The sequence below is a fragment of the Cynoglossus semilaevis genome, chromosome 3 (assembly GCF_000523025.1).
Source record: "Cynoglossus semilaevis isolate Cse_v1.0 chromosome 3, Cse_v1.0, whole genome shotgun sequence".
NCBI classification, from domain to species: Eukaryota; Metazoa; Chordata; class Actinopteri; order Pleuronectiformes; family Cynoglossidae; genus Cynoglossus; species Cynoglossus semilaevis.
In genome coordinates, this window is record NC_024309.1 from 5,555,845 (window position 1) to 5,581,221 (window position 25,377).

A 25,377-nucleotide genomic window follows, 5' to 3' on the forward strand; every position below is an offset into this window, starting at 1 on the left:
GAAACCCTCGTTTGAGTCTTTCCCCTAAGTACTATTTGTTTTAGTGGAAGTGAAAGACCAGACACAGATTTACTTCTGCTACATAGTCCTTCCTCAAAGGAGTTGTTCTGCCTCCCGAAATGTGCTGACTTACATATTTATGCATTGAAAGCACTCGCCCCAACAACTCTGACAGTCGGCCAAGTGTAAAAAAGCCAAAGCCTTAAAATCTTTGACACAGTGTGGTTAGAGGGGGGATGAAATTGCAGAGTGCAAGCTACTGTATTGCTTTTACAGGTTTTGCTTGCTGGTTAAGAAGAAGAAGAAAAAAAAAAGAAGCTTAACCATGCAGGATACTGTATTTTTTTTTCTCCCTACATTTACATGACAACATGTTAGTACAGCAGGTTTTTTGACTTTGCCAAATCTCGGCTGAAGCCTGTAAGATATGTTGCAAAAACCATGATAAAAACTCATTTGATTTTGAAATTTTTTTTTGTTGTCCCCCCCACCACCACCACCTTCCCCTCCTCTCTCTTTGACTTCCTCCCACACAGCAGGTTGCAAGCTGCGTTCTGGCATAATAACATTCAGACCTGAAGAGTGTTTTTGTTTTTCCAACATCCAGCCAAAGCCCGCTTCCTCTAGACGTGCGCCGAGGAAAAGGAGATGGTAGCGAAAGAGATCACGCTGTGGAAATATTATCTCGGCTGTGTCGGCGTTGCTCATCAGCACACGGGTTGAATACATTTACAGATCGAGCAGTGCACAATGTCTTTTTATGACGGTGCAAACACTGAAGCAACCATGTTTACTGGTAAATGGTTTGTAAATTCCAAATATAATACACGGTGTAAGTGGTTGTTGCACAGACAGGGAGTTCTATATGGAAAAAAACATGATTAATTTTCTGAGTTAAAAACTATTTCTGCAGAAGAACCTCCCATTATCCTGTACACAAACGTATTTTGGTTGATTTTTTTTTTTTTAAATTAGTGCTAAATGTAATTATTGCGCATGTAACAGAAATCCTAAACACTATACATTTAGTATGACATAATAATTAAAATATATTTAAATTTGTGTATGAGCACATAAATCTATTGTTTAAATATTCCCACAACTGACAAAAAAATTTTAAAAAATTGAACGTTTTAAGAAAAACAATCAACTTAAAATGTGTACTTTTAAATATATATATTGTGTGCATTATAGGTATTTATTATTAATTTTATATGTCATTAAAATATTCTTTAAAACGTTTTTAAATGATGTTATCTGAAAATCCAAGTTCTAGAAAGAATAGGCAGAAAAAAAATATATATATTTTTTATATTTTTTCCCCAAAGTACCACTGCCAGCAGAGGGCAACAAAATGCCTTCACGACGACCTCGGGGCTCAGAAGGTAAAATTAATTTGACATATAATTTAAAGTTTAAATTTGTATGTTTAATGAAATACACATACAGAGAAACTAAATTTAAATACTGTAATTACATACAAATTACCATTAACTAACGTACAGTATATTTAATTAAAACGTGCGTTATTTAGATAAAAGGCAAATTAGACGTTAATAAAGTATTTTTTTATATTTCTCTCGGTAATTTAACACTGGCAAATATATGAATTTATTTCCGTTAAAGGTTTTATAAACCAAAAAAGTAGCAAGATACAAACATCTTTCGAACTACCGCCAACTCATTTTACGGGAAGACTAAGCAAATAAAAACCAAAACAACCATTTGCTGGAGAGACATTTAAGATGAAAACTTAATTTTAGAGAGAAAATGCGACCTTTCAAAATATTCATACGTTTTTACGCATTTTTATGTAGGCATGATACATGTAATTCTGTTACGTACTTGCTGCTTTGAACTATCTTGCCTGTGTATAATCTTTGTGGGAACAGCTGGGTGGACCTACACGGCTTCAATGGCATTTTGTGTTGGGTTGGCCGTCGGACTGTAGAACAGACAAGCGCTTGTGTTTAGTGTTGCCTTCCCTGCTGCGCCATGGACTTTAACGTTAAACGGCTCGCCGCTGACGCCGGTACTTTCCTCACCCGAGCGGTACAGGTACGTTTCACCGTGTGCGTAGCGTAGGTGAACTCTTGCAGAAGTTAGCCGTTAGCTTGTGTAGCATTAGCCTCTCGGCTAACTGCACAGCTAACGTCACCGCGGCTCCTGTGGCTTTATTAAAGAGAGCAGTCGTGCCCCTCTAAATGCAGTCCAAACACAAAATGTTATTAACAACGCCATTTTAAATGTGTCGCCGTGTCTGACAGTCTGTTGTTGAAGCCACAGTGGACAACGGCGGCTGCATGTGAAATGAAGTTAGAGAGACTGCTTCCTGACACCATCACTGTGGTAAACAAGTTCTGTTTTAGTTCACAGAGGAGAAGCTGGGTCAGGCTGAGAAGACGGAACTGGACGCGCATTTGGAGAATCTCCTGGGTCGAGCTGAGAACACGAAGCAATGGACGGAAAAGATCATGAAGCAGACGGAAGTCTTACTGCAGCCCAATCCCAGTAAGAGCACCGCTAACGGAGTCAGTGCCAAATTAGAAACCACCCAGGCTCTCTTTTACTAACGGCTAACGGAGTCAATGCAAAAATTAGAAACCACCCAGGCTCTCTTTTGTCATCCCCATTCAACAACAGGACCATTCTAGTCAGCTTCTTCCATAAAGAACACTCCACAGCAACCGTAGACTTGACGTGATTCGCAATGAAAACATTCAATATTTACAAAGGACAAAGCCAGGAAAAAGTAATTATGCTCACATCAGCCATATATTTCCTTCTTTTCAACGAATGAGAATACACCTGAATGAATAATTACTTTCACTTTCAAGAATTGGCCTTGTTACAAAAGTACATAGTTTGGTTATTATTCCAGGAGAATTATATTATTGATTTCAAATCTGTACATTACCAGAGTCGCTTTATTACAGCACATTCACCAAGAATGTGGATAACAGTTACAACTATTTCTGAAAAGGAAGCCATTTCTGAGACTTCAGTGTTTGTCCCTGGATTGCGACTGTTGTTAGCTCAGCTGCGCTGCATCCTCCTCACTTCACATCATGTTGTCGTAGCACAACAAACACGGCAGGCCAGCTGTTAGGTACATGATTAATTCCTGACTGTAGTAGACTGGGTTTTGATACATATTTTTGTGCTCAGATTGTTACTTTTTTCGTGTTTTCAAACTGTTAAAAAAAATGGTAAAGGGACTTAACCTGACCGAACACTCAAAAAAAAAAAAAAATTCTCTTAACATATCAAATCTAACTATTTGATATTTATTTTTGGAATCCGGTAACGGGCCCGATTGGATAGTTCGTTGGGCCAGTTTCTGGCCTGCGAGCCACTAATTGATGCTCACAGGCTTTGGGAATAAGTACATGTAGTCAGGTGACCTTCTGTTCTCTTTATTAAAACGACGATGCTCACAATTTCTTTAGCAGAGCGGACGTTTCGGAATTAGCCAAGCCTTTCTCCAGTTCTGTTGAACTACGTACATGAAAATCACTTTCCATCAAAAGGCTCTTTTGTCTCTTTAACGACGTCTGCGTTGTCCACGGCCCCTGCATGTGACATGACGACGTGAGACGAATTTCATCAGGTGCGGCAAAGAATTTGACTTGTGTCGGTCAGCTTGAAGACGTTTCTATGGGGTCAGTGTTTTTTCGCGACTGTAGTCCTGTGACTCTTAATTGAGTTTACTTATTTCCAACCCCAGATGTCCGCCTTGAAGAATTTGTTTATGAGAAACTGGAAAAGAAAGTCCCGACACGATTGAACAATCATGAGATGCTGGGCCAGACTATGATTGACTCGGGGAATGAATTTGGTCCTGGAACTGCCTACGGTGAGCGAACCCTAATGCTTGAATAAACCAAACAATTTCTGCTTCACTGGGGCAAACTTTTTCTTTTTTTTTCTTTTTTTTAAAATTCTCCCTCATGGCCTGACGTTTTGTCTGTGCTGCCGATCATTTCAGGAAATGCTCTGATAAAATGTGGTGAGACCGAAAAGCAGATCGGCGGAGCGGAGCGGGAACTCATCCAAAGCGCTGCCATCAACTTCCTCACGCCTTTCAGGAACTTTCTGGAAGGCGACTTCAAAACCATCCTGGTGAGTTGGGCCTTATGTAACACACTGTGTGAATGTATTTTGAATTTGAACAGAACTATTATGAAAAGCTTTTTTTTTTTTTTTTTTTTGAACAGAACTATTATGAAAAGTTTTTTTTTTTTTTTTTTACAGTCACGGTAACGCTACACGGTAACACTACCAAGACGTGATAAATTTTCCTATTTTTTTTCTTTACATTTACCCAAGGGAACTCCCAAGGGATTAATAAATATCTATCCATCCAATCCAATCCAATCTAATCTAATCTAATCTAATCTAATCTATCGAGAGAAAGTCAGCCAGTCCAGGTGGTCCTTTACTGATGTTGGAGGTCCTACAATGCGTCATAACTTGATTTTCGCTAAGAACTTACATACAGTACCTACGTCACCCACCTACGCTAGCACAGTGCTAACATCATAATCTAGGACATAAAAACATCAGAAGAGTCTGACTTATGCCTGGGAGCCATAATGAAGGGCAAAAAGTTCCCAAAAAAATCAACACAAACGAAAGAAAGCGAATCTCGCACAATCCAATGTATGACGTTCAAACTGTTGAATATAAACAAAGCTATCTTCGGTGTATAGCGCTGCTAGCGACGTATTCATCCTCCCTGCTCGTCACCTAGTTTCCATGAGGATTGGCGAGTTTTAACGTAGTACGTCCGGTTGATGCAGCAACAAGACTTTCTTAAATACATTTCTGTAGAGATGGCGACGTAACCACGAAATGCCATAGCTTGAGAAATAATGTGTGACAATATCACGCGAACGGTCCCGGACCTGCTTTGTTGGGCATTTCAGATTTTAGCACCGCTAGCCTCTCCAAATTGTTAGCTAGCATCGAGTACAAACCACAATGTGCTGTCTTCTACAATCGCACGAATCGAAAGCGAACTCATCTCGCCTTCACATATCTCTCTTGAACACATTGAGCATTTACCGGAAGTGGGAAAACAGGATTGGCTGTCATAACTAGAGGCGTTGTTAAGCTGGGATTAAGTTGGATGTGCAAGTCCTTTGACAAAAAAAACAAAAAACAAACTATGTCCTCATTGTTACGACCTTTGAAGAAATGCGACTGTCACACCTTTTTTTTTTTTTAAAAAGTGTCGTATTAATCATAAGACCTTATGTAGGCGCTAGTTTCGCAAAAAATAGATCTGAGGTCATGGTAAGTAATGTCGCTAAAAACGGAATGTGTCGAAAGCGTGACCTTTTGAATACTTTTGTCCCACTCTGATGTGCTCTGTGTCCAGAAAGAAAGAAAACTCCTGCAAGTCAAACGCCTGGATCTGGACGCGGCCAAAACCAGATTAAAGAAAGCCAGAGTGGGTGATGCAAGAGCTGTGGTAAGTCAACACACACACACGTAACAAATAACGCCTGACCTTTTTTTTTTTTTTTTTACCTCAATTTTTGGGAATTGACATTATTTACAACATTTTCTTTTCAGAAGAAGGGAGTCAGTCACACCGCGTTACTCAACTAAAAAAAAAAAAACATTTGACCTCCTAAACAGCGTAAACACCGTCACATGAGTCACTTCCCCTTTCCTAAAAGAGTTCCTTCGCCGGTAATTTTTTTTGCACTGCAATTTTTCTGTATTTAACAGTTCTCCGTTCGAATTTAGCAACGGGAGTCATTCCAGTTTCAGTTCTAAGTTGCGAAGGTGAAAAAGATCTTTTTTTTTTTTTTTTTAGGTGTGTTTTAAGGAAGTGTTGCGTTTCAAGTTTTCCGTGGGCAGTGTGGGTGAACGGTGTGAAAGCCGTGTTTGTGTGTGTGTGTGAGTTTGTTTTCTCTCTTCTCTGCCTTCCCCCCATGCTCCTTTATTCACACCCGACCAAGAGTGTGCAGTGATGTCTTGTGTGTTGTCCGTGTCAGCTGTGGCTCTCTAACCACTTTGTCACTGTTTTCAAAACCAAAAAAAAAGACACGCAGCCGATGTGAGCGGAGGAAGTGACAGAGGTGAGTGGAATGTTGGAGCCATTTTTGAAGCGCACGCACACACACACACACGCATACAGTACCCTCCTACACACACATGCTAGTGTCAGCAGATGTCTCTGTCGAACCAAAAAAAAAAAAAAAAGCTCCAGAGGCACCGACCTCCGTTGACGCTCCCTCCTCTTCCACACCTCTCCTTTGGGCCTCTAATGTAAACCGTCCAGGAAGTCGGAGACGAGGCGAGGACACTGTCCCAGTCGGTGCCGGCTCTGAACTTAATATTCATCAAGTCGCAACAAGCCGTTGTTCCTTCAGGTCTCATATTTTAATCCTTTAACTCAATAGGAGGAAAAAGGGAAACTTCATTATCACCACCCTGCCTGGTTTGTTTGTTTATTTTGTCGACGTCAAAATTTGCAAATCGCCGTATTTTTATTGTTTAACTTTATTTATTTACCTTTTTTTTTGCTGTTTTTTTACATTTGTGAATTTGTCAAACTCTTCGCAGATACAACATATGTGATTTTTTTTTCTTTTTTTTTTTTCTTCTTTCTCTTCACGTGATCTATTGTTGTGTCTGCGTAGTAGAGTCACTTTTACCCTTCCCGTTTATACTTGGTTTATAACCCGAGGTATGTCTTTCCCCCAGGCTGAGCAGGAGTTAAGGATGACCCAGAGCGAGTTTGACAGGCAGGCAGAGATCACCAGGCTGCTGCTGGAGGGCGTCAGCAGCACCCACGTACGTACCGCACCGCACCGCACCGCACATTTACATTCGGTGTCGAACCCTGTCTTTTTTCAGGTCCCTGCTTTATCTCTCCTTGCAGAGATTACTCGTTATGTCTCTTATGGGGGGGCGTTGACACCAAAAGCGATAGACGTGGACTTAGAGGCAAGGATTTAGACTGCGCGATTGGAGCTTCAAATGCGACGCGACCAACCAGATAAAGCAAATGAGCATCTGAGGCGACACTAAATAAGTTTGAAAAATCTAACTTTTCCGGCGGCATCAGACCGCATCATCCAATCAGCAACCAGTTCATCACCTTCCTGAAGTAAGCAGAAGAAGTTCAATGAAAGAACAATGGCGGGCAAGCTAATCATCGCCGTGTGTGGGGGTGCCGACACCGCTGTGCATCATCCAATCAGCAACGAGTTTCCCCCGACATCACCTTCCTGAAGTAAGCAAAGAAGTTTGTGAACGATGTTGGGCAAGCTAATCATCGCCATGTGTGGGGGCGCCGACACCGCTGCTACATTTCCGAACCGGAATAAAAACAGAAGACCCATGGGCAAACTAAGGCCCCGGGGGCCAGATGCGGCCCGTTCAGCTTTTTAATCCGGCCCGCCAAACTTTACCAAATTTTATAATTGATTTATACTATCATTAATACTTCTAACTTTTCCCTGCAATACCCACGTTTCACCAATAGATGGCGTGTGTATAGCCTTTACGCATGACTTTTACATGTCGTTTATCATCAAGTCACGCAAACGCTCCATCTCCTGTACCTGCATCTGCTCCTGACCCGGCCTGAGTCAAAAAGTCCAAAAGTTTGCCCACGCCTGGTCTAAAGTTAGCCAGGAGGTGGCAGTCTCTGGTAAAATGTGAAACTTTCAGTGGCATCTAGGGGTGCAACAAGCAAATAAGGCTACGCTCCAAATTCAAGATTTTTTTTTTTTTTTTTTCCACCACCTCTCGCTTTTGGTGTTGAATGCAGCATTAGTTCACAGGCAGATTCAGATTATGAAGCCGACTTTTTTTTTACGCAGATTATTTCATGTAAAATTAGTCGACTATGCCTGCCACAGTATGTGGTTTCAGTCTCTAAACCTACACTCACTACGAACAACGACTCAATCAGTGTCCGGTCTAATTTGCAACGTAAGCAAATGAGTTTCTACCATCGTGAAAAATCACAGTCACCTTTAGCTGCTTTAATGCTAACATGCTGTTTGATACTTGATAAACGTGACAGATGTGACCACGTACGAAAACTGTTGAGTCTTAGTTAATGTATTTTATTTTTTTAATCTTCTATATGAGCAGAAAAGCCTCAAGGAAAAGTTAATTTCCCAAACGGAATTAATAACGTTCCAACTGCCTGTTGGTGTATTTCCAGGCCCACCACCTGCGCTGCCTGAATGACTTCGTGGAGGCCCAGGCTACGTACTACGCACAGTGCTACCAGTACATGGTGGACCTCCAGAAGCAGCTGGGCAGGTGAGAGACGCTTTGACGCCCACCCACGTCCAACCAGCCATGTCAAACCAACTGGCGAACTGGCGGTTTTATCGAAAGGTTTCATTTGTTTATGGGGGTTTTTTTTGTTTTGTTTTTTGACAAAGGTCACCTGAGGCTAATTTTGAAAATTGTTGTCGGTCTCAACGAAACTGTATCAAGCAAAAGAGGAAACACCCTGTAGTTTCAGGCAGAATCGTCTCAGCTATTTTTGGGGCCTGATGTCATCGTGTTAACGGGCGTGACATTTTAGATTTATTTATGCCGTGGTCTTATTTAGTAGAAGACAAAAATAAAATCAATTTCCTGTTCCACGGTAGGTATCATGATGACGAACGCTTCCGTCCCAACCTTTTGGGATTTTGTCGCATCAACAGTGTCAAACAGAAATATGTCGGTCAGTTAAAAGTTCTACGTTGTCTCCCACCAGTTTCCCGTCGTCATTCTCCAACAACAACCAGTCGTTGCTGTCCGGCGGCGCCAGCATCTCGGTGCCCACCATCCCAGTGACGGCCTCTCTGCCCAGCGTGTCCGCGGGACGCGGGGGCTCCGCCGCGTCGGGCGGTTTCAACGAACTGCGCAGCTCCAACGGCAGCCGCAAAGCCAGAGTGCTGTACGACTACGACGCCGCCAGCAGCAGCGAGCTTTCCCTGCTGGCCGACGAGGTCAGTGCGAAGTCGGAGCTCTTTCCTTGGGCCAAACGGAAATAAAGAGAGAGCTGCTTATCTTAGACTTATCTTTGTTAGATTTTTCCATTTCGCAGGCAGATTCTTTTTTTTTTTCGAGTCGACCTCAGCGTCCAGTTCTCCACGAAGCAGCGCTTAACGCTGCCGACTCCTCCCCTTTTCTGTGTAATTTCCACACCATCCGTGGCTTGTGGTGGACCGACAGTTCCACCGGCATTACCTCAGTCATCACTTTTTCTACACACTACACACATTCCAACTACACACTGGGGGGAAAAAACTATTTTCCTGTCCCGTCTGCCCTCACACAACCCTAGACCGAGCGGTGCGGACCGGTCCGACGGCTATCAGCCGTTGAGGGATCGTTCAATTTTCAAATCACTTTTCAACTTTTCTTCTGTTAGCATCGGCATCTGAATGACCCGTTGTTTTGAAACATCGCCAGATTATCGTAAACTAGATTCTTTTTCGAATTAAGTAAAACTGAAGTTCATTTTTTTTCACTGTGTCCCATTGCGGCCCGGTACCAAATGATATTTGGACTGGCACCGTTCCCTAGACCAGGGGTTGGGAACCCCTGGTCTAGGCAATTATAGTGTCTAAAATATATTAGAATTTTTTTTATTTTTTTAACACTGTCTTTGTGGGTCCTTCCAGGTGATCATCGTCAGCAGCGTCGCCGGCATGGACTCCGATTGGCTGATGGGTGAGCGAGGCAGCCAAAAGGGCAAAGTCCCGATCACCTACCTGGAGCTCCTCAACTGAGCCCTCCGTGCTGACGCCACATATTTATATAGTGTTGCAGGGACAGGCCTAGCTCGTTCTTCCATTTCAGTCTTTTTACATTGTGGTTCTATTTGTACAAAACAAAGAAGAAGAAGAAGAAAAAAAAGGTGAGATTCCCGCTTCCTCTGTGCCACGCGATTTAAAATATGCGCCGCAGCGTCTCCCTATCTGTAACTTTTTAAAAAAACAAAATGGCTGTTTACAAAACATATATTTGAATTTCTTCTTTTTTTTTTTTTTTTTTTTTTTTTTTTAACAAAACAAGAGGAATACGATTGAATGGTAAAATGGGCTTCAGTTTAAAGAATGGCGATGGATGCTTGGATTGGATGTTGTTTTTAAAGTCTAATTTTAGAATCGATAATCTCATGGTGCAGTAGCTCTTATGGTTTTTTTTCTCAACATGAGTTGTCCTTCTTTTTATATATATATATATATATATTTTGGTGTTTTGTTATTCGTGTTGCGCTGCTTGCGTGTCTTTACGGCACAGTACGAATGAAGTCGTGACACACGTTCGTTCACATTCGTCGGGTCATGCCCAACATGCTAACCTGAAAGTGCCTTTCACAGCGACACCTGCAGTAGTTAACGCCAGCTTGGTCTTCGTCGCAGCCACTCCAGCAGTATTGAGGTTCCGCCGCCCGTTTCGTGCTCGGGTTTTCGGTCGCCGTCCTCAGGACCTTTGTGTGCTATTTATCCGATGATGTAATTTGAAAAGTTTGAAGACAGATTAGAGAGAAAAAAAAAATTCCCAGATAATCAATAGATAATAATCTGCTTTTTTTTGCAGATTTTTTTTTTACTTAAAAATATTTTTTTCAATTAAAAAAATTTTTTTTAAAAATAGTTTTAACAGAAATCCATTTAAGTTTGGTTAAAAAAAATGCAATGTCTTTTTTAAAATTTAAAGAGAATATTTAAAGGTTGGAAATCCTGATTATAAAAAAATATATAATACAGCACAACAACTGATATAAATATGATGCAGATTTTTTTATTATTATTATTATTTTAAACCGACTTCTGTACTCCAACTTTTTGACTGACCTTCATACACGTTTTGACTACGACGCATCTTGACCCTCAGGTGTTGGGGACTGAAATACGTCATCATTTCCTCTCACTTCATTTCAACCCAGTTTCCCGTTAAGTTACCGTTGCAGTCTGGGAGATGTTGTCTTTTTTTTTTTTCCTGTATCGGCTGCAGTATGGTGCAGTCAAATAAATATTACATAACGTGTAAAAAAATGAATGTTGTCTTCTCTCTGAACGTTTCTGTTTCACTCTTTGCACCACTGGAGGGCAGACCATACAACAGCATTCCTCTACTTGCTCTGTGACTTTCTCTTCCGTCCTCAGCTGCTACACTCGACCTTTTCTACCTAGGTTCTTAAAGGTCGTGGTCGATCAGTATTCGGTAGTTGTTGGTTTGGTCCCGTCAGGCAAATGGTTGAGTAAGAGGAAGTGTTTTAGATACCAATCTCACTTGACTGATTATCTGTGCAGGCAGGCAACATCAGGGCTTATTTGCTTATGATTTTACCAATCAGATGAGGCAGCTTCCGAAAATGGTTTAATAAGAGGACAAAATATTCTTACATATGCTCATGTAGAATATTTCATCCTCTTTGGTTTTACTATATTAAAAACGTAGTTACTACTTATCGCGTGTCGTCTGAACTTTTCTTCAGACAACACGCGTCCCCAGTACATGAAGCTGTGGACCAGTGGTTTTCAAAGTGGGGGGCGCGGGCTGGGGGAGCTCATAAAATTGGAGGGAAGATAAGGACGAAAGCACCAAAAAGTAATCTGAATTTTTTTGTTGTTGTTTTTTTTTTAATAAACACTAGTCCTGAACCGTACGTGGACTTCGTGTGACACCTGCAACTACAGCGTGACGGAGGCTAAATCTGTGTAAACCTAGCGATTTGTGCCTGCTGATAACCTACTCTCAAGCTAGCCCGGTAGCTAGCTAGCGCAAAACGGGTTTTTGACAGTGACAGTGAGTTTAACGAAATGTAGCAATTATTAAATACTCAAACTTTTTGCTTAGAAAAATTAACAAAGTCCATAAAAGATGTTTAACGGTAAGAGTGAAGCTCGTGCTGTACACAACAGAAAACGTAACATTTTCTCACACATCTTTTTGTCACAAAAAGAAAACCCTGTTTTCAAGAAACAAAATGAACCAAATAAGTATATGATGTTTAAAAAATGGTTAAATGTAAAATGTTTTTGCTATATTTGACTATTTCTGTACCAGAGATGTCAGTACGAAATGCTAATACATTTCCCCCATTTTTGCTACACTGTCGTGCAAGCCACAGATATTTGATTATTAGCTTCTTTCAGGGTTTCTTTACCAATATGGCTGCCGTTGTTGTCAACATTTAAGCCAGTTTTTTCACCTCTATTCTTACTGCCGACCCCAATATGGTTGAGCAATCAACTGAAAATCCCTTCGGTCAACAATTTCTTACCAGTAACAGAGTAGCTTCCTCAAATGATGATGACTTGGCTGCAGGAGTTTTTTTTTCTCCGATCAGCATCCTTGATGATGTTTTGGTGTTCGAAATAATTCGCTGGATTAGCGAAAACTCAAAAAGGAACAGCTCGCACATCCGGGAGAACTTGAACAATATAGCTGAAAAAGCTGCTTAAAGATAAAATGGAGTGAAATTATTTAAGGTTTTTGTAAACCGAAGATGGATTGGACATCTTTTGTTTGTAGGAAAATCTGTTCGGTGAGAGAATGCGTTTTTCTTTAGCCGTTAAAACAAACAGGCTACGCGATAATATTATGTTACGTATTATGGCGTTTGTTCTTCAGCAAAGGATTTACATTTGTGAATACAGCTACAGAGTTCAGCTGCATCGATTTCATTTAAATAAGCCTTGTTTAGCGATGTCCGTCGGCCGATGTTAGCTTAATTATGCAGTAGCGTAAGAATTGTAACCCAAACGGCTGCATATGTCGGTATCGGTTGATATCGGAATCGGAAATTAAGCGTTTGGACATTATCGGCATATCGGACATTGGCAAAAAGTTAATATCGGACATTCTTGGAATTGTTGATGAATCTCGATTAATCGCGATTATTTGCTATCAAGAATGTTCATGCGTTAAATTACAGATCCATATTTCTGATTGCTGATTTATTTGGATCGTGATCGATTGTGCTAACGATTACTCACGATTAGTTGTGATTAATTCACAGCTACCTCGTGATATCTTATATGATAATTAATTTGACAGTTCTATCTTGTCAGTTCCCTCTTGTTAGCCACGTGTTTAACGACTCAGGAAAAACAACACGTATCCACCTGCCGCTCTGAGTAGATATATTTAATGCCAAGGCAAGTTTAAAAGGTACTTTTTTTTTTTTTGGTAATATATTTCTACTCCAATTTCCAATAGTAGGTTTTGGAAAGGTGTACAAAAGTGTGAGGCTGTAACAACTCTGCACTCCAGTTTCTCTTTTTTTATGTTCAACCACCATGACCCTCAGCATCCCCGCAGTGGTATTATGGTTACATTTTGGTTAAGCCTTCAACTCTCTGCAGCTACTCACGTGCACACAACCAGGGAAAAATATGCCGCACATTCAAAACGCTGCTGTTGACGTCTTCACCAGTCCTTTTTAATACTGTAATGTATATAAAAATATATATATATATATATATACATACACAGACACATTGACACATTCGGCTATGATGGCGCATACAATGCATATACTGTGCATGTACTACATATATTTATATATATATATTTACGCACATATATGTATATATTTGCTATACATATATGTATCCATGTAGCATATGTAGTATATATAGAATATGTATGCATTGTATATAATGTATACTGTGCCACTGTTTTTTATTGTGAAAAAAAAACAAAAAAAAAACGTATAGCATGATGCAGATTAAACGTAAAAATAAATCCGTCCGGACATTTGACACTTGGAATTTCACATCATTGTGTCCCAGCGTGAGAGAGACCTTAACCCCCTCCTCCCTCTCGCACATAACTGGGCAGTTGCACATCTTAGCAAAACAGGAAATTTCATGTTTCCTCTGCTGGTTATAGCAACTGATTGCATCACATTACTTCTGCATATCTTGATACACACACACACACACACACACACACACACATACATACATGCATCCGCGAGAACAAAAGCCACATATTTACATTAGGATAAGATCCAGAATCATATTTCGTGAGAAAAACCACACTGAGAAACACACACATTCACACACACAAAAACAAATTATATAACATCACCACCAAACATATAACCTCTAAATTAATGCTGACATTTGTTTTTGTTTTTTTTTAATATATATATATAAAGTCAGTTTATTTCCACAACTGTCAGTGTCAGTGTTTTTTTTATATATATAAAGTCAATGTTTATTTCCACAACTGTCAGTGTCAGTAAGACGAACGTTTCAGACACCTCTTTTTAATCGATTTCTGTAGCGTTTTGGGCCTGAAGGAGAGAAGGAAGATGAACAAGATGCCCACAAAGGACAGACATATGGGTAAAAACAGCAGGAGGTACCAGAGGATGTACGTCTCGCCGCGATCGTCCAGGCACACCGACGACCGCAGGTTCTGGACCCTGTGTGTCGTCAGGAGCAGGTCTTCACATCTAATGTCCGATTGTTCCACCATCGTCATTGTTTTCGTTGATTCAAAGGTCCTGAACCATTCGGTTTGGCAGCAGCTGAAGGGATTTCCTGCCAGGAAAACCAACTGAAGTTTGGGGGCTAATGTGTTTGCCAGACTCCTAGGGATGGTGGACAATCTGTTGTCCCTTATGTCCAGCACTTTCAGGTCGAGATCCAGGAGCGATGAAGGGAGGTCGGCAAGATTGTTGGCCGAGATGTTTAAAAACTTCAAGTGTTCGAAGTGGGAGAAGTCCAAGTCTCGTATTTGAGTGTTTCCCAGACCTAGGTGTTGCAGAGTCCTACCGAGACCTCGTATAGATCCTTGGACCTGGAGTCCAGGGTTATCCGAGAGTTCCAGGTGTGTCAGCGACAACCCTGAAAACGCCGAAGGCGGGATGATTTCGAGGTTGCACCCTTTGAGGTAAAGCTGCTCGAGGTACGCGACGTCTCGCCAACTCACGCACGACGAGACGTTGTCGGCCCTGATCGGGGCGGCGTCTTCGGAAACGCAAACGTCCACGTCGTTGAAGCTGAGATCCACCGATCTGAGGCTTGGCAGCGAGGAAAACAACTTTGAGGGCAACCGCTCGAGGTTGTTAAGGCTCAGGTTAAAGTATGTTAGGTTGCTGAGAACGGCCAGCGTTTCTGCGTCCACAGAGATCTGGTTCAGCCTGTTGTCGCTGATGTCCAACTCGTACAGTCTGCCAGAGAAGCCCTCCGTTAGATTCAACGACTCCAGACAGTTTTTGCGCATCTGCAGTCGAGTCAACGCAGACATCTTCCCGATGAATCCTTCCGGAAAATACTGCACCTGGTTCACCCTCAGATCTAAAATCTCCAGAGAGGAGATGTCGCCGTGCAGACCTTCGTTCCACAACTGAGCAGTCACGTTTCCCGTGTCCTTGTTCAGATTGTAGAATTCCACAGTGGTAGTTAGGTTTGGGTTCGTCACGTTGTCCGCCAGGTGTTCGTAGAACCGCAGATTGTTGTGGGCCAGATACAGGTTCCGTAGACGGCTGTGGCTAGGGAGGAAGGGAAAGAAAAGCAGTTTGTTGTCTGTGAGATCGAGCGTCTCCAACTGGAACGTGTCGTCCAGGTCTTGCCTGGAGATGAACCACTCGATGAAGTTGTGGCTGGCGTTGAGGACGACCAGCTGAGTCATTCGGAAGTCGGTCAAGCACGGCAGGTAGTTGAAGGCCAAATTGAGCCGCTGGAGCTTGGCGTTGCTCTGGAAGGCGTCGTCGATCTCAAAGATGACGTTCCTCTGGAGGTCCAGCTCCCTGAGCTGGTGGAGGTCACTGAAGGAGCTTTCATCCAGTCTCATCAGGAGGTTTCCGGAAAGGTTGAGGTACTCCAAGGATGTCAGGTTTTGGAGAAGAGTAGTGAGCATCTCACCCCCCAGCTTGTTCACGGACAGATCGAGAGCCCGAAGATGCGGTAACTTTTTCAAGGCAAGGCTGGTTTGCGAGACGCCCATGTGAAGCCTGTTGTTTGCCAGGTTTAGGGATTTTAGAGATGGTGAATTTTGAAAGGCGTTCGATTCTAGTTCTGTCAAAAGGTTGCAGGCTAAACTAAGGCTCAGTAGTGAAGGGTAGAGGAGCAAGGAATCGTCCTGTAGTGTTTCCAGGTGGTTGTTGTTCAGCTGAAGATCCTCTGTGTCGCCTGGCAGTCCTGAAGGCACTGAGGAGACGTTGGCGTTGTTGCAGAGCGCCGTTCTTTGGATCTGGCGGAGAAAAAAAATAGGCGGCAAAAATGAAGTATCGTCTGCAAACGTGAGTTGTGAGTCTAATCTATGTTAGAGGAAAATGATCTTTATGTTATGAACAACTTTATAATACTTTGCACAAAGAAGAACTTTAAGATACAGCTACGAAAATGTTATCATTTTCTACAATGGTCATTTTCTACAATGGTTTTATTATATATATATATTTGTATGTATATATATTTGTAAAGCACCTTATCAAATAATTTGTCTTGGTGTATAATAATTATAGTATATAATATTAATTATTATTATTACTATTATTATTATACACACGGTGAATTAATATATTAATATAATATATCACTTGAAATGAAAAGGAAAAAACAATAACTCAATCCATTGAACATCACGTTCTACAATGGTTTTATTATTTATATATATTTGTATGTATATATATATGTAAAGCACCTTATCAAATAATTTGTCTTGATGTATAATAATTATAGTATATAATAATAATAATAATAATTATTATTATTATTAGTAGTAGTAGTAGTAGTAGTAGTAGTAGTAGTGGTGGTAGTAGTAGTAGTAGTAGTAGTAGTAGTATCTAGACCGCAGGCCGGTCAGTCCAGAACCTGTATGTGCCTGTATGTGGTACTATCTATAATACTGTCTATAATACCAAAGGATTTGTACATTTTGTTGAATGTGACCTCTGATTGACCGGCTGTAAACGAATGAGACATCACCTGTCTCCCTAAAGTTTCAACTTTAGCCTCCACAGCAGTGATAACATCAGAGTTAGTCAGAGAGAGAGAGACAGAGACAATGGCCCAGCTTTCTTAAGCCTGGATTTTCCCTAAAACTCTTGACGCATTAGACTGAATACACATTTGAACACATACGTCACTCATGTTATTAAAACTCCAGCATCAAAAATGGCTACAGTAAATGGACAAATATATACATATATACACCTATATAAACATATATGTATATATATTTATATATATGTATATGTATATATAGGCTATATATATGTACATATATTGTATTTAGACAGTAAATGGACCAATATATACATATATGCACCTATATAAACATGTATGTGTATATATATGTATATGTATATATAGGCTATATATATGTACATATATTGTATTTAGACAGTAAATGGACCAATATATACATATATGCACCTATATAAACATGTATGTGTATATATATGTATATGTATATATAGGCTATATATATGTACATATATTGTATTTAGACAGTAGCATATATTCTGCTCATATGTATATACAGTATGTATATGTACATATGTGTGTTTAGATATGCTGTATATATGCTACGTTTGTATTCATATTCATAGGTATATATGTGTATACATATATATGTACATATATGTACATACAGTATATGTATGTATATATGTATGTGCGTATAAATATATGTTAATCTAAATATATACATATATTGGACTACATACTATATACATATATATATAACTATGTTTTATTATAGATTCATTCCAAATATAGGAGTAGAAACGTTTGTGTAAATACATACATCATCACATACAGTATAATGAAATATAAATCCGTGGGCTCTGCGTGAAAAAGCTGCATCTTTAACCCACAAAAATCATCGATCACATTTATTTTTATGACTAAGACGTTCACACATGTAGTTTTGTAATTTTTTTTTTTTTAATCTAAATACTGATCAGAATTAAAACATAAAACCCACACATATTCATTTCATGTGGCGACGTCTTACCAGTCGACAGTGACTGAGCTGCGGATGACTGGAGACCGGGGTCAGGAGAATCCTCAGTGGTAACCAGCACAGCAGGATGAGCGTGAGTCCGTGGACTGACATTTTAACATCTTTACTGTTGATGGGACAGAAAGAAGAAAAAAAACACACAAATCAGTCTGTACATTTTAATCTCCATTAAAACTCCATCTTCGTCTTAAAAAAAAAAAATCTGTAAAATACAAAAGTCAAAGTACCACAAAGTACCTCCCTGGACACTGATTATTTTTTTTGTGAATTTTAGTTCTGTAGATTCAGGAAAATATTTCTTCCCAGTAGACCATGTCATTTCAGGCATAATTTCGCATAATTTTTTTCACATGGATAAATGTTTCGTAATTAAGTAAAGTGATCTGTGGTGTTGAACACATTCAAGTCATGTGATCAGTTTTGACAAATAACAGATTTTATGCCCTGGTCTTTTTATGCAGGATACTAAGAACAAAAGCGGAGTATATTGACAGTAAATACATAAACAACCACAGTGAGCCACTGGCAAGCTTGCAAGTTATTTTACTTGCAAGTTTGTTTTTGTTTTTTTTTTCAAAAAAAAGTCACATCTGTGGGTCAAGATGCAGGTCACAGCATTAGATAATAACGTGCAGAAGTGGTTGAACCTGATTGAAGAAGAAAATCCACTACGTCCGTGTGGTAAAATAAAGTCATGGCATTGAAGGGAGTCCACAGAAGGCAGACCTCACTGACCAGCTTGATTCATCAACTAAGACACTCTGGTTCCCCTTTGTTCTCACAAAGGCACAAGGCTGCGCTATCGTTCAGTGCACGGTGCATTGACTTACGCTAGCGGTTAGGTGTAGATTTCCCACGCCGCTGATGGTTGATCCCCTGGCCATAGTGCCGGTTGACATGCTGCTGCAGAGCGTCTTCTCATCTGAGAAGTTCAGCCTCCTGACTCTGGTCTCGCTCAACCACCGATGCCTCTTTTTACTATTCACGGAAGCAGGCGAGAAACGGAAACCGAGTCACATGGACAGGCAGCTATCAAGAAGAGGTTCTTAAGCCGCGCGGGGGGGGGGGGGGGGGGGGGGGGGGAGGGAGGGCACAAGGAAGGCAAACGCAGGCTCAAACGCCAGTGCAGAGGTTTTGGGGTTTTTTTTTTTTTGTTTCTCCTTCTCCTTTTTTCTCTTTTTTTTTTTTTTTTTCTTTTCTAACATCGAAATAGTAGCGGCAGGTTTTCTAACACAAGTGCTACCACAAAAACCCTGTGACAACACACCCATCACCCTTCACACCCTTCACATCATTCAACCAACAAGAGAGGAAACCGCTCGGAGCACACACCCTTCCTGCCTGACTGTCGGCCTCCTGCTGCAACAGCTGTTGCTGAACTCGTTTACACCCAACGCAATTATGAAACATGTTTACAAAATTAAAAGGCCGAGCGTCCCTCGGTCCGGAAAACAGGACGGTGAACGGAAGGGAGACCAAGCGAGGCGGCCAACGGTGGCGAACACAACGTTTCTGTGTCCAAAACCTCACCTCACCGAGAGTGTTATTGTCTCTCTCTTTTTTCTTAGATGAATGTCATATTTTGTTTCACTGCTGCCTTTTTGTGGAAAAACAAATAGGGAATTAGGAAACAGGAAGTGATGGTCCCGTCTTTGGAGAGTTGATTTTGTTGGTGATTCCTTCCTGTTTTCACACTGGACATCTGCAGGTCTCACTTCTGACTGACTGCATAACAGTGTGTGCGTATGTGTGCGTGTGTGTGTGTAGAAGAACATATTTCACATTTTACCCCGCTTGTGTCACTGATACACGTTTTCTTTTTCTCACGACGTGGAATGCTGGTTTTGGTAAATACGTTGTGCGGTGAAGTACAAAATACTCACACCAATGTGCAGTATGTTAACTCAGGTTACTCCTGTGTTTGTTTTTCGAGACTTTTCCTGTGTCATACCACCAAAGTTCCTGTTTATTAGTTTCACCATTTGCCTCAATTACAGCTCTATGCAATGGCATGATCAGCCCCTCCTCCCCTTTCGCTCACCCGTCTCTAGATACAGTAATGCAGTACAGGCCCCGTTTAGACTTAGTAGTGTAGAAATCAATGTTGTTAAAAAGCAAAAAAAAAATAAAAAAATTTCTGATCGTTGAATTGTTAAGCAATTGCGTACTAATACCAAGATCCACTGAGTTCTTTGAAAAAAAAGTTATATATATATATATTTATATCCATAAATATATATATATATATATAATATACATACATATATAATATATAAGTCTTCCCAATGTTTTGTTTTTCCTTTAAGGCACAAATTTGATCGATTAGTTGGTAGTTGTAGTTGCACATCACTGCCCTCTTGTGGAAACATAAGATATTACATTGTGCGGTCAGACAATTTTTTTATATATATATAAATATATATTTTATATTTTTTTGCTACTATCATAATCGAATGTGACGTAGAAAGAATTCTTTTCATATTTTATTTTATTTTATTTTATTTTATTTTATTATCATTAGTAGAGTTAATTAGACATCTTAAAAAAACATAATAATAAAAAAGTACTACAGTGGAGATTTTCACAAAAGTGAGAGAAGTATGGAACCAGAGTAAGATATCATCAGGTGCCTCGGGAGGAATGTCGAGAATGTGTTAGAGAGTCAGGAGTGGCCAAGAAGTATGTGAAGATGGTACGGAGCGTGTATAAGGCAGTAAGAGCAGCCGATACTGTAGGTTCAGGTGACGAACATGTGGACATTATCTGTCAACGTGTTTGCAGATGACGTCGTCATGTGTCGTGAGGGAAGGGCGAAGTTGGAGGAAAGAAAGGGAAGACAGTAGTGAGACCTGCTATGATGGTTATGATGCTTTAGAGCAGAGTCCAGACGACCTCTTATATCACCTATGCCAAGAGCCGGCCCTGATTTAGAGCAGTGTTTTTCAACCTTGGGGTCTTTCGAGCAGGGTCCAGTGTTTTTCAACCTTGGGGTCGCAGCCCTACGTGGGGTCACCTGTAATACAAATAAGGTCGTAAAAAATTACCTATACAAAAGTTTTTTTAACTGCTTATATATTTTGATTATTATTATTCTAAAAGCTTAAGAGAAGTCCGAAAAGCTCTTAACATGCATTATAATAGCAATAATCGTAAACTGGCTGAAGTCTCGAAGCTACTCCGCGTCCATTAACGTAGTGTCTGCTGTCTTCCTCTGCTGTACTTTGGGCTGAGAGCGTCTCTAAGTGGGGCACTGTTCTTTCCTCGACCAGTGTTATTCAATACACAAAGATACCTGCACTGACATTGAGAAGGCTGGATGATGACACGACAATATCAGTCCCCGTCCTGAATAATATTTACTGAATCGACCAGCCGTGATGAGAAAAAAAAACAAACACCCAAACTCAGAATCAAAAATCCAGTGTCCAAACGCTAACATTTATTACATTTTGCAAGGACTTGGCTGATATTTTAAATTCTGATTAAATAAATAATCCTGCGATTATAGTACACAGTGATGAAATATACAGGTATAATAGTAATAATAACGACTAACTCGTTAGCATTAGCGTTAGCTTTGATAATAATAATGGTCCATCTTTGTAAAAATAGCGTTAGCTTTGATAATAATAATAATGGTCCATCTTTGTAAAAAAAACAAACAAACAAACAAACAAAAAAAAAACAGCCATGAACACCAACAACACATATTTGACTGCGTGTATCAAATATTAGGTAATACAGTATTTGATCCCGTAGTAGTTGAAGCACAGCAAATACAACTTCACATTGACCTTTAATCCGGGAATGTGCACTCGATACCTGTTTGTTCACATTCAGGAGATGGCGTAAAATATTTTGCGCGATTGCTAAACGGACACCGACACAATGTCATGTGATTGGTAGCGTAGTAGCTTTTATGGCATTGCGTTCGACTTAGTTAATCGGGGATCTAAACCCGTATATCGAGGTGGGTTAGTTAATTAGTTGAGGAGCGAGTGCAGTGTCACTTTTGTGTGAACGCAAATATGGAGCAAAGCTAGTTTCGCCGCGCAGCGAATACCGTATTTAGCGCCAGTGTGCAACAAAATGCAAAAAAAAAGAAATAAAGAAAATTACTATTTTTAAGAGTGGCACCATGTAGACTTTATTTTTTAGGCCTTTATATCATACAGATGGATAGTACCATAGATAAAACCAATAAATAGTGTTTAATACTACAGTAGCACATTAAAGGACACAATAAGAAATAGACATAGTTTATTTCAATTTCTTGTTTTTTTTTTTATATAACCATTACTGAATGTTTTTGTTAAAAGGACGAGTGTTTCAGTCCACCCACCAGTGTCCATGCTCATGCACGACAGATGGTCCCTGCAGCCTATTGGCCTTTATCACGATACAACCTTAGATCTGATCGATTTGGCAAACAAAAAAACAAACAAACAAAACAAAAAAAAAACAACCCATAATAGAAAAGTCACTTGTTGAGGTTTTACTGCTATAAACGGTTTCTGCTAGCTTGTACGCCGTCAACTTTGTCACATTAAAGATGTCTCAAAGAGTTTGCCACAGCCTAAGAATAGTTGGCCTCATTTGACGCTATTACATCAACGTCTTGTATGGAGAAAAAAAAAAGAAAAAAAAAGAAAAGTCCAGCAGATGAACTCCACTCTGATTTGGGCACAATTGTATGGTTTTTCATCTGTTCTTTGTGTTTGTTGTTAAAAAACAGATCCTTGATCCATGGTTTATGTGCAGCTGTAGTAGAAATTCCAACAGTTATCTTTGGGTACGTGAGTCTCCGGGGTGCAAAAAAAACCATTGCTGGCACTCTGCTGACAGAAGTCCTGTACACGTTGGCAGCATGTTAGTTAAAAACAGTGGCATGCGTTCCGCACCTAGCCGTCCAGAGGTTTTCCCAGGTACACCATGGTCACCTCAGTATTGCCATACACAGCGGAGACAGCGGGGAAGAGGCAGACTTTGGGCAATCCACGGAACGCTACTCCGAGAAACTCGAAACCCCTTTCGAAGGCTAACGTCTTGTCGTCCATGTCTAAAATGACTCGAATTCTTTCCCCGATCTGTTGACAAATTATTGCATCGTCAGGATCATTCTGACTTTCCAATATCGTGAAAAAAAACAACAACAAAAAAAAAAAAAAAACATGCAGATTTGTCTCCGGCTCTTACCTGATACTTGGGTGCGTTGTTACACTGAGGAAAATTCCCGTTAACTTCGCCGTTGTGAAGCAGGTTGTTGTCCACCAGGTTCCAGCCCCAGCTCTGGTCATCACTGCCCAGAAGTGCTACGTAGCCCTGACACTGCATCGACGCCCTCTTGGTGGCAATCCCTATTACCGCCACTGTCCCGAGGGGGCCTTCCCACCAGATCTCCCAGGCATGCCGCCCTTCCGAAAAGCCAATTTTGCCACGTGCGCCATCTGTGCTCTGGGCGATGGGGTTGCGGTGCAGGGTAAAGCCGTTCTTCTTCACGTAGACATTGCGAGAGCAGTCGTGTGAGCTGAGGGCATGTTGGTAAGCCTTTAGCTGCGGACGACAGAACACCGGTTGACCGATTCGTTAGTGTACCAAGTCACTCACGAGTGAATTCAGATGTACGCGTTTTTGCTCAAAAATTACAGGCTTGTCTGACAACGGACATGCTAGCGCAGGCGTGGGCAAACTTTCTGACTCGCCGGCCACAATGGGTAGACAAATGACATTTAAAAGACATGCATACAGGATAAAATGCTAAAATTGGTTTAGCCTTTTTTTTCCTACGCCATCTATTGGGCAAATGTGGGAACTGCAGGGAAAATACTTTAGTATAATGTTAATAGAAATCAATAACATAATTTGGATAAGTTTGGCTGGCCGGATTAATAATCCAAATGGGCCGCATCTGGCCCCCGAGGCCATAGTTTGCACACGCTTGTGCTAAGTGTATGAGCGTAGCAACAAGATAAAAATGAAAGTTTAAAGCCATAGTTTGCCCGCACTTGTGCTATGGCATTTGAGCATAGCAACAAGATAAAAATGAAAGTTTAAAAAATTGGTCAAATGTTTTCATTCCTGACCTAAGAAATATGGACGCTATTATTATCAAGGACCGTCTTAATCCTTCGAGACAGTTACTATCCTGACTGTAAACAATTGTGCACCAAACGCCACCTTACCATTTTCGGAAATTGTGTGCATGTACATATTTACACGTAAATGTTATTTACATAAGACGAGTTATGAAACTCCAAGGTCTTCTGGCGTACGTGGTATGAACTCCCGCTGAAGGCAGTTTGGTATAACAATGGTAGAATTATAAAGGCAGTCTAGTTTGGTGAATAATAATAATAAGAAGAAGTTGTGTTAGACCTACTTTGCCTTTATAGGTAGGTAGGTTGCACAGAATATCAGACCGCAGAGCTTCATCGCTCAGACTCCGGCTGCTGAGGCTGCGCCACACCTCGCTGTTTTCATCCGCCAGGATATTGTTCCAGTGCCAGCACACCAGCGAACACTGCATCAGGTCAGACAGCTCCAGATAGGAGAAAACATGCTCCAGGACCCGGGCTGGCAGACACCCGGCCACCCCTGCGCCTCCTCCGGCTGCTGCAGCGTAGGGGGAGCCGGCGGAGTTGCAGCTAGCTGTTGCCGCTGCGCCCAGATAAGGGGAGCCTCCTCCTCCTGCTCCTCCGCCTCCACCGACAGCTCCAGACATTACAGCCCTGCTCCTCGCCGACAAAAGAATCGTTCGAGCTGACACCGAAGTATGTCTGCTAATTTGAGTCACATAGCAGCATATGGAATCTGTGAAATCACACACAGATCATAACAAACCACCGCCGCAGAATTCCGCACAAGCTTTACTACAATGGCTGAATGGAGGCGATGCCTGAAGGTCCTGAACGAGTAAAGGACCCCACTGCGGTCCTATAAAACAAGCACGACGTTTAAAGCTAAACGCAGCAACTAAATAAAAACTCATTAGTAGTCTCGGAAATATCGCAGTAAAAATATAATTAAAAAAATGGGAGTCACAGCTTTAGTTGAATATATTTTTTTTGTTTCCTGCAAGGATCTCAAGGCAGCTCTGCGGAAGAGGTGCTCCAGTGTAGCAGTGACATCATCAAACATGTAGCGCTGTGACAGAGCGTCCAACACGGCGTAAAGTAGTGTACAGTTATTTTTCTGCTTCAAATTCCCGTTTAAAATTCAGTAATGGAGTTCAGTTTTTTTTTTTATTTACCATTTATGATAACAATTTATAATTTATTTGACCAAGACTTCACTTAAAGCTTACTTAAATATATTTTATATTTTATATTTATATACGTATTTTCCCAAATAAAATTTTTGTTTAACCTTTAAGGGTAATAATAATAATAATTCAGACTCAGAAAT

The 25,377-nt window shown here is 40.7% G+C and overlaps 3 protein-coding genes across 4 annotated transcripts; 1 reads left to right on the forward strand and 2 right to left on the reverse strand.

The window, feature by feature from the left end:
• The first annotated feature begins 1,723 nt into the window (after window positions 1-1,723).
• sh3glb1a (SH3-domain GRB2-like endophilin B1a) lies at window positions 1,724-11,036 on the forward strand. 2 transcript variants are annotated; one of them, XM_025054568.1, is made up of 10 exons: window positions 1,724-2,058; window positions 2,370-2,511; window positions 3,728-3,856; window positions 3,989-4,122; window positions 5,384-5,476; window positions 5,828-5,872; window positions 6,721-6,810; window positions 8,195-8,295; window positions 8,744-8,978; window positions 9,657-11,036. In XM_025054568.1, exons 1-10 carry the CDS (start codon window positions 1,996-1,998, stop codon window positions 9,762-9,764), a joined length of 1,140 nt encoding a protein of 379 aa, XP_024910336.1. In that variant the 5' UTR covers window positions 1,724-1,995; the 3' UTR covers window positions 9,765-11,036. The 2 variants fall into 2 exon arrangements, with proteins under 2 accessions (XP_024910336.1, XP_008305850.1); XM_008307628.3 differs by lacking the exon at window positions 5,828-5,872 and having other exon boundaries at window positions 1,732-2,058.
• Window positions 11,037-13,162: 2,126 nt separating this feature from the next.
• nrros (negative regulator of reactive oxygen species) lies at window positions 13,163-18,991 on the reverse strand. The gene is made up of 4 exons (XM_008307631.3): window positions 18,804-18,991; window positions 17,965-18,079; window positions 14,210-16,194; window positions 13,163-14,155 (listed from the first exon to the last, which is right to left on the reverse strand). Exons 2-3 carry the CDS (start codon window positions 18,064-18,066, stop codon window positions 14,233-14,235), a joined length of 2,064 nt encoding a protein of 687 aa, XP_008305853.1. The 5' UTR covers window positions 18,067-18,079; window positions 18,804-18,991; the 3' UTR covers window positions 13,163-14,155; window positions 14,210-14,232.
• Window positions 18,992-22,094: 3,103 nt separating this feature from the next.
• fbxo45 (F-box protein 45) lies at window positions 22,095-25,089 on the reverse strand. Its single transcript, XM_008307632.3, has 3 exons — window positions 24,353-25,089; window positions 23,170-23,526; window positions 22,095-23,060 (listed from the first exon to the last, which is right to left on the reverse strand). The coding sequence occupies exons 1-3, from the start codon at window positions 24,692-24,694 to the stop codon at window positions 22,875-22,877; spliced, it is 885 nt and encodes a 294-aa protein (XP_008305854.1). The 5' UTR covers window positions 24,695-25,089; the 3' UTR covers window positions 22,095-22,874.
• Between the last annotated feature and the right edge of the window lie 288 nt (window positions 25,090-25,377).

Bases quoted from the DNA above. Each gene is read 5' to 3' on its own strand.
- sh3glb1a (XM_025054568.1), top strand. From the start codon at position 1,996: ATGGACTTTAACGTTAAACGGCTCGCCGCTGACGCCGGTACTTTCCTC. The intron at 2,059-2,369 runs GTACGTTTCACC...GTTCTGTTTTAG, and splicing joins TCCTCACCCGAGCGGTACAG to TTCACAGAGGAGAAGCTGGG. The intron at 8,296-8,743 runs GTGAGAGACGCT...GTCTCCCACCAG, and splicing joins CTCCAGAAGCAGCTGGGCAG to TTTCCCGTCGTCATTCTCCA.
- nrros (XM_008307631.3), bottom strand. From the start codon at position 18,066: ATGTCAGTCCACGGACTCACGCTCATCCTGCTGTGCTGGTTACCACTG. The intron at 16,195-17,964 runs GTAAGACGTCGC...TTTCTCCGCCAG, and splicing joins AGCTCAGTCACTGTCGACTG to ATCCAAAGAACGGCGCTCTG.
- fbxo45 (XM_008307632.3), bottom strand. From the start codon at position 24,694: ATGTCTGGAGCTGTCGGTGGAGGCGGAGGAGCAGGAGGAGGAGGCTCC. The intron at 23,527-24,352 runs GTAGGTCTAACA...TGTCGTCCGCAG, and splicing joins TACCTACCTATAAAGGCAAA to CTAAAGGCTTACCAACATGC. The intron at 23,061-23,169 runs GTAAGAGCCGGA...ATTTGTCAACAG, and splicing joins ACAACGCACCCAAGTATCAG to ATCGGGGAAAGAATTCGAGT.